The 12,178-nt window shown below is 45.0% G+C and overlaps 1 protein-coding gene across 1 annotated transcript; it reads left to right on the forward strand.

The window, feature by feature from the left end:
* Window positions 1–885: 885 nt before the first annotated feature.
* LOC109759494 (protease Do-like 9) lies at window positions 886–7,549 on the forward strand. The gene is made up of 9 exons (XM_020318317.4): window positions 886–1,562; window positions 2,415–2,614; window positions 2,748–2,928; window positions 3,615–3,806; window positions 4,340–4,572; window positions 5,441–5,542; window positions 5,670–5,720; window positions 6,487–6,591; window positions 7,071–7,549. The coding sequence occupies exons 1-9, from the start codon at window positions 1,028–1,030 to the stop codon at window positions 7,167–7,169; spliced, it is 1,698 nt and encodes a 565-aa protein (XP_020173906.2). The 5' UTR covers window positions 886–1,027; the 3' UTR covers window positions 7,170–7,549.
* The last annotated feature ends 4,629 nt before the right edge of the window (window positions 7,550–12,178 follow it).

Genomic DNA, 12,178 nt, shown 5'->3' on the forward strand with positions numbered 1-12,178 from the left:
GGATTGTCTGGATCCATCCTGGATCGGCCAGCTTCAGTTTTGAAGCTTCTGTTGCCTGCCCGAATAATAGCCTGGACGTCCAGGCCTTTCGTTCGGCCATTCACTACAACAACGTGCAAGTTTGATTGTAACTTCTGCATACAACTTTGGATTGAGATGATTTAAATATCAAAATCGACCACCTCACCGAGACGGAGACAATCCATGTAGAAAACCTTTTTATTTGAGGTTGTCATGGGGTTGTAATTGGCCGAACAATACTCCGAATGGCAAATCTCAGCACTCCAAACACATCTTCGACCCCTGAGATGAGATTGAATGGTGATGACTCAAACATCAAAGTTTCATTTTGACCATACAATTTTTTTTCATATTGGTCACTTTTCCATGTGAGGCTATCTTAATTGTTTTTCTGTCCATGCAAAGGACTGGTGTCAAACAAGTGGGGAGGGGGGGGGGATTGGGGGTTGGGACGGCGAGAGCGGAGGGGGGAGTTTGGTTAGTTGATCCTTCACTTTGTTTACTTGGGAGCCCAATACTTATTGGTTGGAAAAATTACCTTCCAAGGAAAATGATCCTCCCAGTTTCTCAAAAAAAAAGAAAGGAAAATGATCCTTCCACTGGACCGAAAAATCCATATATTCCCATACCTTTTTTTTAGAATCATATATTCCCATACCTTCCAGGGAGGCAGTGCACGTCGGCCCAAATAATGGAGTGAGAGTGAGCGATTGCTGCCACGGCAAGTGGGCCAAAAGTAGCTGCGTAGGCCCATGAGCCCATACGTGAGAACCAGCTTCCCAAGCCCACAAGCCAGCGCCAGCCCGTCCGATCCTCTAGAAAAACTTGTTTTCCTCATTTTCGAGGACCCAACCAGTGCCGTATGCGTCCCGCTCCCGGTCCCGGGGTCGAACCGGACGGCCATCCATAATAATCCGACCGAGCCAGCCAGCCGGCCTCCTCCTCATCGTCCTCCTCGGCTCGCCCCCCTCCCCGCGGCGCCGCGAAACCCTAGCCCGCCCCCACCATGGACGGCTCCGCCTCCAAGGGCAAGCGCAAGCGCGGCCGCAAGAGCAAGGCGGCAGCGGACCAGCCCCCGCCGTCCCCCGACGCCCCCGCCGCCGCCGCGGTCGCCGACAACCCCGCCCCGGCCGCCCCCGGCCGCCGCGGGCGCAAGCCGCGACGCGTCGAGGTCGAGGCCCCGGCCGCCGCGGACGCCTCCACCACGCCACGGCGCGGGGACGCGAAGCACCTGACGAACGGAGGGGACGCGGCGATGGCGGAGCTGGGCCCCGAGGGCTGGGAGGAGGTCGTCAGGGTGGTGCCCTCCATGGACGCGGTCGTCAAGGTGTTCTGCGTGCACACCGAGCCCAACTTCTCGCTGCCATGGCAGCGGAAGCGGCAGTACAGCTCCAGCAGCAGCGGCTTCATCATCGGCGGCCGGCGCGTCCTCACCAACGCCCACTCCGTCGAGCACTTCACCCAGGTCAAGCTTAAGAAGCGCGGGTCCGACACCAAGTACCTCGCCACGGTCCTCGCCATAGGCACCGAGTGTGACATTGGTGCGAACGCTCTCCCTTTCCCTAGCACCGCCTTCTTCCTTTGTTTCTTGTATTTAAGCTTAATTGCATCACATAGCTTGTCCAGTATATATGTGAAGTCAGATGCATCATTACGCATACTTCTCCAATGCACCCCCTCCCCCTCCCCCTCCCCCGGTTACTACGATAGCATTGCACAGGTAGTGTTGGAAGCTGGGAATTTCAGCATGTAGGTGCTTCGTTTGAACTTTCATGTTGTGGAGTAGTTGTATTAATTATTGTGTGAGAGTGAGACCTGACATTAGATGCGACCACAATTGGCGGCAAAATTGTTTCTTATGGACTCAAATTTAAGGTATTCCGAAGGAAGTTGAACGTATGGACTTGAAAATGCAGAAGCATGTACATACCTCGTCAGTGGCGGAGCCAGGAAATTAGAATGAGGAGGGCCAAGTATTGTTAATCTGTGTTAGGGAGGACCAGCTCACTAGTATACACCACTTTAGCAGCAATTTATCATGTATTACCATGCATATTAGGCTTGAAAGAGTAATGTTAGGGGGGCCAGGGCCCCTGCTGGCACCCCCCTGTCTCCGCCACTGTACCTCGTGACTTTGACCATATGTTCTGTTAAAATTTAAAACGAACTTCTATGTTTGCTTAATTGTTTTGTCTTAGCATCAGCTCTTGAAAATATCACAATGTTAAATCTTTGAACTTTTAAATGTCAATGCAGCAGAAATTTTATGTTTGCTTATTTTGGTATTCTAGCTCGGGGAATAGATTACATATTTAAGTGCTCAGACCTGATAGGTGTAGATTTTCTTGTCGATATCTTACACGGGCTAACTTGAACTGTTCTATCCATCTCAGCCCTGTTAACTGTCAGTGATGATGAGTTCTGGGAGGGAGTTACACCAGTTGAGTTTGGGTCGTTGCCAGCACTTCAGGATGCAGTCACTGTTGTTGGTTATCCAATTGGAGGAGATACAATATCAGTGACAAGTGGTGTGGTCTCTAGGATAGAGATACTGTCCTATGTGCATGGTTCTACCGAACTTTTAGGGTTGCAGGTATGTTTTCTTCCCATATCTTCTCTTCCCTTCATTTGACTTCTATGATAGAACTTAACCTTTTGAGGAATCATAATTTATTTATTAGCCTATTATTAATACCTTTTAAATTTGGACCTTTTCCTGTGGACAGATAGATGCAGCTATTAATTCAGGAAATTCAGGTGGCCCAGCTTTTAATGATAGGGGCATATGTGTTGGTATAGCTTTTCAATCTCTCAAACATGAGGATGTAGAGAATATAGGTTATGTGATACCCACCCCAGTTATCAAGCATTTTATTCAAGACTATGAAAAATCTGGAGCATATACAGGTAAACAGTCATATTCCATAATTGTATGAAGATACATTTGCTTGTTATGATCAGTGTTTTCATTCTATTGCTAGTCTTGAGTACTCTGAACTTTGTTATGGCGTTCTTTTGAAACATTTAGCTGGTTTATTCGAACTTGTCGGATGATGTTATAGGCATAGTTTTTACCAGGGTACGATCTGACTGTTCCTTATGACTTTGCAACTGTTTATTACTATTTATTACCATTTGGTCTCGCATGAGTGTTTCTCTCTTCTTATTTTCATGTCCTGTGATCAGATGATTGATATTGCTTGTGTAATCGTATTCGTTTGGGTTGGTTATGATGACATTAATGAAGTTTAAAGCCAATATATGGTGATAGTATTTTGCTCAGTGTTTTCCTCTTATTACGAGTTTCTGCAAATCTTTCAATTATTTGCCTAGTCATTCTCTTTCAGTTCGTTCAATGCACTAACCAGTATTCTGCACTGTAGGTGCATTATTTTGATTGTTGTCTCTTTTCCGTATTGTTTGATGTATCATGCTAATGAAAATAATGATCCTATATTAAGAAAAAGTCTGTTTAATATTTGCCTTCATGTCAACCCAGAGTCTAATGCTTAATATATGTTGCCATTTCTATCTCTTTGATCTTATGCATTTGCTATGTGATTTGATTTTTATCTTTTGCGATATTATGTCAGGCTTCCCTATAATTGGGATAGAATGGCAGAAAATGGAAAATCCCGATCTCCGAAAAGCAATGGGAATGAAACCTGATCAAAAGGGTGTTCGTGTTAGGAGAGTGGAGCCTACTGCTCCCGAGTCTGGATGTCTGCAACCGTCAGATATTATTCTTAGCTTTGATGGAGTTGACATTGCCAATGATGGTACAGGTTAGTGTATTGGAACTTGTTAATTCAATGCCCTATATTTTGCTCTACATGGTAATTTACCTGTAGGATCCCAATTGCTTTAGTTAGTAAGTACTTATTATCAGTTCCACTGTCTTCTATTGCTCTAGGTGCCCCACTTTTATCTCTTATTGGATTCGTTAAGTCTTTGTTATTTTGTTAATAGAAATTCTTTCTCTCTGGTGTCAAATGACGGTTCTGACTGAAATCATAATTCACATAGCTTGTAACGCTACAATTTCTTATTTTTATACATGTAGCATGTTTGCAGCTGGCCAACCTGATTGATGATTTTTGTTTCCATTTGAATCTCGTAGATACATGGATGTTGTCAAATTTTCTTGCGTGGTTCTAAAAATATTCTTGCTGTGGTTTACATTGGCGAACCTTTCTTTCTCTGTATTAACCCTCTAGCATCTTAATTAAACTTAATTCCTGAGAAAATCAAACATTCTCACTTAAAACAAGAAGATCACTTATTTTTATTTACTTACCCCCCCTTTTTTTGTCAATAGTTCCTTTCAGGCATGGCGAGCGAATTGGCTTTAGTTACCTTGTTTCTCAGAAATATACCGGTGACAAAGCCCTTATCAAAGTCCTGCGCAACTCAAAAGTTCATGAATTTAAAATAAAGTTAGCGACCCACAAGCGGCTCATTGCAGCTCATGTCAAGGGCAGGCCACCATCATATTACATTGTTGCTGGCTTTGTTTTTGCAGCTGTCTCTGTTCCATATCTCCGTTCTGAGGTTTGTATCTATCTTCTTTTTGCATCCTGTTCCCAATGCATTGAATAATCAACAAGCAAGAGTGCAATCCTTGTACTCCTAGGCTGTCAGTATCTTGAATTTCAGTATGATTTGTTTGGATCCTGATTTTCTTGATCTTAAAGGGAGTCGGTAACGAATAGAGGTCCTGTACACTACTCCCTCCGTTCCCAAATATAAGTCTTTCTAGAGATTACAACAAGTGACTACATACGGAGCAAAATGAGTGAATCTACACTCTAAAATATGTCTACATACATCCGTATCTTGTAGTCCATTTGAAATATCTAAAAAGACTTATATTTAGGAACGGAGGGAGTACTATCAATAGGATTTTGATGAAAATCGTTCACCTGCAATGTTTCAGCGCTTATACTACTGTGGTGTTAATGCTGTCAAATTGTGTAGCACCAGCTAACGATAACCTCTTTGATATTCGAAATTCACATGCATAGTGCTCTTAGTAGTGAAGGGTGCTTTAGGCAGCTAATTTTGTTTCTTAGATGTAATTAAGAATTTAAAATTAGAGCACCTGTAACAAATTAAGCTGTGTTTCAGCTACTGTCTATATAGGTATGACCTCTGATAGTTACCATGCAAAGAAGTTGCTTGATTTCTATTCTGGTCTTACTTGTGATATTATAAAGCAGAACTAGGGCTTATCATTTTTCGTGCAACTTTTCTTAGAAAACCTCACTAGGAAACACCATACTCAACTTTTATCAAATTCTACCTTTTGCACTCTTATGCAACTGCTTTCATCTCTGTGAACTTAATTCTATTCAAAGAGAATGCTATATGGACAAAAAAAGATACTTCATTAAGCGTACTTGATCTACTTATTTTTCAGTATGGGAAAGACTACGAATATGATGCACCTGTCAAGTTGTTGGTCAAGCATTTGCATTCAATGGCGGAATCACCTGATGAACAGCTGGTGGTGGTATCACAGGTTATAAGTTCTTCCTGTGTTCGTGAAATCTCTGTTCTGATACGAGTGAAGTATTCATTTATAGCTCCATAAAGAACTATAGTTTCTTTTATCTCCTAACGTGACTGTATGCATTGAGCCCTTGCAGGTGCTTGTGGCAGATATCAATATCGGTTATGAAGATATTGTCAATACGCAGGTAACAGAAAAGTTCTGGATCCATTTGCATGTGTTACTTTTGTTGATTCTAGCAGTTCCCTCTAGACATTTTGCATTTTTTGCTGCTGAAGTATATATACTGACGCACTGGAATTCTGCCAGCCTTCATCTTTACCCATGCATATATATTATATTGATGCGGTGTTATTACCTTCATAAATATATATTTCTGTAGTGAAGCTTGAAGTCTAATATATTTGTCAGATAGGCGTTCTCAGTGATGTTGTCATCACAGTTCCTCTTTTTAACGACAGTTGATTCTGAAACCTAATGATTAACACTGCATGTAGGCTATGACTTCTCTGCTTTAGTTTGGTGAGGGGTGACTAAAAACCCTTTATTGTCATCTTGTTGATAGGTCCTTGACGTTAATGGTCATCCTGTGAAAATTTTGTCAGATAGGCGTTCTCAGTGCTATGTTGTCATCACAGTTCCTCTTTTTTCCGACAGTTGATTCTGAAACCTAATGATTAACACTGCATGTAGGCTATGACTTCTCTGCTTTAGTTTGGTGAGGGGTGACTAAAAACCCTTTATTGTCATCTTGTTGATAGGTCCTTGACGTTAATGGTCATCCTGTGAAAAATTTGTCAGATAGGCGTTCTCAGTGCTATGTTGTCATCACAGTTCCTCTTTTTTTTCCGACAATTGATTCTGAAACCTAATGATTAACACTGCATGTAGGACTTATCTGCTTTTGTTTGGTGAGGGGTGACTAAAACCCTTTATTGTCATCTTGTTGATAGGTCCTTGCCGTTAATGGTCATCCTGTGAAAAATTTGAGGGACTTAGTGACAACAGTGGAAAATTGCAAGGATGAATTCTTGAAGTTTGATTTGGAGTATGACCAGGTAAGCCCGGATTTCTTTATTTGCGTATTTCTGTTGTAAACATCTATCACACCCCATGTTAACTAAGTCCCTGGGTAATCAAAGATTAATGGTCAGTTTTTTCTGAAATTCTACCAGTAGTTCGTCGTGATTAGTCAGAGTTTCTTGGCAACGCTACTAAGATCAAGCAAGTTGGAAGATGGTGTTGACAAGTAGCCTCATACTGGATGTTGATTTCTAGTTTATGCATCTTTGCAGCTTTGCTTGAGCTAATACCCTCTTTTAAGAATATATGTAGCTGACTTTTTCTGTGCTAAAATCTCCTTGGTCTCTTCTAATTGATGATGCGGGGGTGGTATTGTCCTGACATAACAATAATAACAAAAATAATTGGTGATGACAAGGCATGATAGCTCTTCTTTTCTTGCAAAATCAATGATAGCAAGGTCCCTGTGTTAATGCGGGATGTAATCAAGTAACCAATTTATATGATTTGACAGATTGTTGTCCTGGAGAGAAAAACCGCCAAGGCTGCTACCGAGGACATTCTGACAACGCACTGTATACCGTCAGCCATGTCTGATGACCTGAAGGCCTAATGGAGAACAAGATGCAGCTGTCTGGTGGCCCCGATCGGGGTCACTTTTTTTGGTTGAACACCAGCCCGGCACCGGTAGAAGCCTGAGTTTATGCATCCAGAGCTTCCGGGCCTCCTGGGTGTGAGAGAGCTTCACCAAAGAAGGCTGAGGGTAAGTGGGCGTCACATCAGCATAAGCTGGAGCGGTGTCCAGCAGGAGTCATGATGAAAGTGATAGTGGTTAATTGATAACCATGGTTTCATTTTTTTCAAAATTAAATTAAATTATTGAGGAGAAGAAAAGCTCATATTTTTGCCTCAGCCCCACCGAAAAGTCCAATACACCCTCGTCACCAGTTACAACAATTTATCAATATATGTTCGCATCTGCTCCCTCGTTTTCGCATTTGTCTGCTTGGTGCATAAGGTGGCTGCCGGCTACTGACATTGTTTGAGCTTTGGTTCCCAATCTTTTCTGATTGGGTACACTTACATTTCGGCTTTGTCTTGTCATGCCGTCGGAAGAGGAGCTCGCTTCCAGCTCAATCAAGTGTAGTTGCGTCTCTTGCTTCCCTTGGGCGTCATGCTTTTCTTGGCTGGTGGCTCGTCCCGTTCCCAAGCCTTTATTTTGATATATACAGGCCGGTAAGCCAGACCAGTGAGGAAAATACGCCACTGGTTTTTGCGCGGTTCGTTGTCGTCCTGGTCAGCTCGCCCCTGATGGTAATATATTTTTTTGTCTGAGAGAGAGGATCCACAAGATTGGGATGGTTGGTACGGCAGCATAGCCACTGCCTGCCTAGCTCACTGGTTCGTTTGGTTCACGAGTTGGGTCGGCTGTTTACAGTTTTGTAGTACTGGCTTGTCTGCTGCATTGACTGGGAAACGAGACGTGGATTGGTTGGCTGGCGGCGAAGGCGAAGGCTCGGTCTCATCAGGTACGTGTACTGCACCCACTTTCCTAAAGGTTGAAGCACTCGTACTGATCTGGTAAATAAAAGCCATAATAAAAGGGCGGGAGCGGCCAGTGGTTGTGCCAACATTTTACACCGTACCAGTGGTTGAACTGGACCGAGTACCGCCGCTCCTGCCTGCTCGAGAATAGCTACGTTCGAACCGGGTACAGCGTACAATGAACGAGCGTCTCCCATTTCGCCACCATAGATAGCGGTACGTAGTAAACCGTGGAAACCGCGTGAATGCCATGAAGGCCAGCGATTCGCCCAGCTTGAAGAAGGCGAACATGGCGCAAATGTACGTACGTACTCCCGCTACTTAAACCAATCTTATAAAACGCGACGCGACGGACGGACAGCCATCGACCCGCCGTCGCGAGCTTTTAAAGAAAGATAGGCGTGCGCTCAGCGAAGAAGGCGACGAGGGGTTAAGGGCCAATGCACCGCTACCCACTCCCACTCCCAGATGGTGCCGAGGGAGGCAGACACACGGAGCGGCTGAGTAGGTGTAAAGGACGTGGCGCCATTGAATAAGATACCACGTAGAGGTAGAGCACGTGCAACAGTTGCCGGCCCGAACGGAAATGGTCCGGTGCCGTGGAGAGCCCCCCTCGACATGATGGGCATTGTGTTCGAGGAATTGTTGATGGTCCTCCCACCCCCATCCCCTGGCGGCGTGCCGCTGCCATGCCATGCCAATGCCGTGGTCGGCTTGCGCGGGCCAGACATGGGCGGCAGCCTGGACGCGCGCGCGCGAGTGGCGTCGCGTCGCGCCTCTTTTTTCCGAGTAAATTACACAGAAGTACCACAATTGGGGCATTGGAAGCAGATTGATATCAAGATTGGTAATTTTTACGTGTCAGTACCAAGATTGGGGCTAGCCGTTGCAAAAAAGACTAAAAGCTCGTTTTGTACGTATTGACACTAAAGCTGACCGATTGGGCCCGCCCGTCAGGCGCCACGCTGGCCAGTGCGCGCGTCGCCTGCGCTGGCTGCGCGCTGACTCGGACGAGGCCGGCTCGGCCCGTTTATGTGCGACCGAGCCAGACCCCGACCCCGACCGTGCTCGCTTCTTCTTTCTTTCTTCCTGCCTCGCCGTCGCCTGCGCCCGCCACCGCCGGCCGCCACAGCACGCCGCCGCAGCCATGGTTCTGGAGGACGAGAGCAGCGACGACAACTCAAGCCTCCCGTACATGCACTCCGAAACCTCCACCGATGGGCTGAACCAGGTAAGTTACTCCATTGGAGCTAGGGTTAGGGTTAGGTTTAGGAAATTTGGGGATTTTTGTGTGTAGGTGGTCTTTGTTGTTAGGATTTCGTTTGATTTGATTTGTCCTCGTCCTCTGCACATGATGGTAACTTGGATTTTGCTTGGGCAGGTGCCTTTCTCTCTTGAGGACCCGGATTACAAGGGTCTTGAGCTAGATCTGATAGTGTTGTGCGAGAAGCATGGGAAGCCATCAGAGAGGCTTGTTGCGTTTGAAGGAACAATGACTGGGAGAAGGTTCTTAGCATGTGCAGAGCCGGTAATTTTCTTGCCTTGGTGATTAAGCACTGGATGTGTTCATTGAAAGTGGCAGAGTCTTGTTTGCCACCTGTGATTCAGTTATGTGCATGCTAAATTTGTTAGGAATGATCATTATTAAGTTCAGTGGAATGCATTTCTGCTAAAATATATGCTCCTGTTGTGTGCACATGCTATTTATTTACACTTCTTTCCAAATGCAGTGTTACTCAATATTAAGTTCAGTGGAGCCAGTTAGTAACAATTGCTTACTGCTGACAGTAGGTAGTCTCATTAGCTAGTTTGTTGCTGCAGGCTAGTGTAGTGTATTTAGGTGGGCAAAGTAGTTCACATTGTGTTGCTTATTACTGTTAGGATTTCATTATATTAATGGTCAATTCTTAGCAACTGCTGTTGCTTAGCACATGGCTGCTTAGCAACTTCTAAGTTGAATGGAGTGTTACTCTGGTGCCTGGTAAATATATGAGTTGATCATCCATTGTAGGATTACATTAATCTATTTTACAATGTGGTCCTGTTGCTTAGCAAATGGCTGTGCAAATCCAGTTAATGTCAGTGCCAACATTAGGTACTGCCATGAACTAACTGTTGCTTAGTACTCTTAGTAGTTGTATTGTACTAAATTTTGCCCTTCTAATTTTTCCAGGAAGGTCAAAATTGTGGGTTTGTTCAGTGGGTTGATGAGCAGTGGCCCCCAACAATGGAGAATGCATTGCTGAAGCTTTGGTCAATGGTTGAAGAGAGCAAGTCTGCTAGGGTGAATGATAATCTTCAAAGTGCTCTAACTATTCATCAGTTGACAGAAGAAAAGAACAAGCTGGATGCAGACTATGACAAGTTAGTGAAAGATGTGCATCAACTTGTGGACTTTCAGCAGGATAGGGTTGTGGATTTCAGTTATCTGCAGTCTGCTGTCACATATCAGCACCAATGCAGAGCTGAATTGGTGGCTGGTATGAATGCAGAAATGGCAAAGAAAGATGCAGCTGCACAGAAGCTTCAACAAAAGTATGAACTGCTGTGCAACCTGACAAGTGCTCAAGCAACTGTCATCCAAAACTTGAAGTTGAAGAATATGAAAGAGAAGGAATTGTTGAGTGAGGGTAGGATGAATTTGGAGTTGAAGAATGCAGAGTTCACAAAGTTTGAGGAGAAGCTCACCCAAGAGAAGCTAGAGTTGAAGCTCCAGGTTGCTGATCTGCTGAAGCTCAAGGAAAACCATAATGAAGAGAAGCAGATGCAAGAGTTTAAGATTACTGAGCTCATCAAGGCAGAGGAGAAGCTGAAGGAGAAGATCAAGGGGATCCAGGCCATCTTGCAGAACTGAACAAGATGACTTGAGATTAGTGGGCATTGCAGACCTTTTGGGAATGATGGTTGTGCAATGACCTAGTAACTTAGAATTATGGTTGTGTAATGTATGGTTCTAGTACTAATTGTGAACTCTGGTTGTAACTCTAGTAGTTATGCTATTCATCCTTTTGTGAGAAAAGGATGGATTGTGCATTTGAACTCCACTATGTAATGTGATCAATGTGAACAATGGATGTGTATTCTATAATGTGTTGAACTCCAGTGTTACTTATGTTATAGTGATGCTTAAATGCATTTGCAAAAGTAATGCTTATGTTAGAGTGATGCTTATGTTAGAGTGATGCTTATGTTAGAGTGATGCCTTTAGGTGTTTTCGTCGACCCCGAGCCACCAAAACCCTAATTGATAGGTTTAGGTGGTTCCGTCGACCCCGAGCCACCCTAGAGCCTAGATGATAGGTTAAGGTGGTTCCGTCGACCCCGAGCCACCCTAGAGCCTAGATGATAGGTTTAGGTGTTTTCGTCCACCCCGAGCCACCCTAGAGCCTAGATGATAGGTTTAGGTGGTTCCGTCGACCCCGAGCCACCCTAGAGCCTAGATGATAGGTTTAGGTGTTTTCGTCGACCCCGAGCCACCCTAGAGCCTAGATGATAGGTTTAGGTGTTTTCGTCCACCCCGAGCCACCCTAGAGCCTAGATGATAGGTTTAGGTGGTTCCGTCGACCCCGAGCCACCCTAGACCCTAGTTGATGCCTTTAGGTGGTTCCGTCGACCCCGAGCCACCCTAGAGCCTAGATGATAGGTTTAGGTGTTTTCGTCGACTCCGAGCCACCAAAACCCTAGTTGATGCCTTTAGGTGTTTTCGTCGACCCCGAGCCACCCTAGACCCTAGTTGATCCTTTAGGTGTTTCCGTCGTCTCCGAGCCACCCTAGACCCTAGTTGATGCCTTTAGGTGGTTCCGTCGACCCCGAGCCACCCTAGACCCTAGTTGATGCTTTAGGTGGTTCCGTCGACCCCGAGCCAACAAAACCCTAGTTGATGCCTTTAGGTGGTTCCGTCGACCCCGAGCCACCCTAGAGCCTAGATGATAGGTTTAGGTGGTTCCGTCGACCCCGAGCCACCCTAGACCCTAAATGATGCCTTTAGGTGGTTCCGTCGTCCCCGAGCCACCCTAGACCCTAGTTGATGCCTTTAGGTGTTTTCGTCGACCCCGAGCCACCAAAACCCTAATTGATA

This window comes from Aegilops tauschii, chromosome 6 (assembly GCF_002575655.3).
Source record: "Aegilops tauschii subsp. strangulata cultivar AL8/78 chromosome 6, Aet v6.0, whole genome shotgun sequence".
NCBI classification, from domain to species: Eukaryota; Viridiplantae; Streptophyta; class Magnoliopsida; order Poales; family Poaceae; genus Aegilops; species Aegilops tauschii.

What these genes read in the sequence shown, in the direction of transcription:
- LOC109759494 (XM_020318317.4), top strand. Translation starts at nt 1,028, where the DNA reads ATGGACGGCTCCGCCTCCAAGGGCAAGCGCAAGCGCGGCCGCAAGAGC. An exon ending in AGCTGGTGGTGGTATCACAG is followed by an intron (nt 5,543 to 5,669) that starts GTTATAAGTTCT and finishes GAGCCCTTGCAG; the next exon opens with GTGCTTGTGGCAGATATCAA. An exon ending in TTGATTTGGAGTATGACCAG is followed by an intron (nt 6,592 to 7,070) that starts GTAAGCCCGGAT and finishes ATGATTTGACAG; the next exon opens with ATTGTTGTCCTGGAGAGAAA.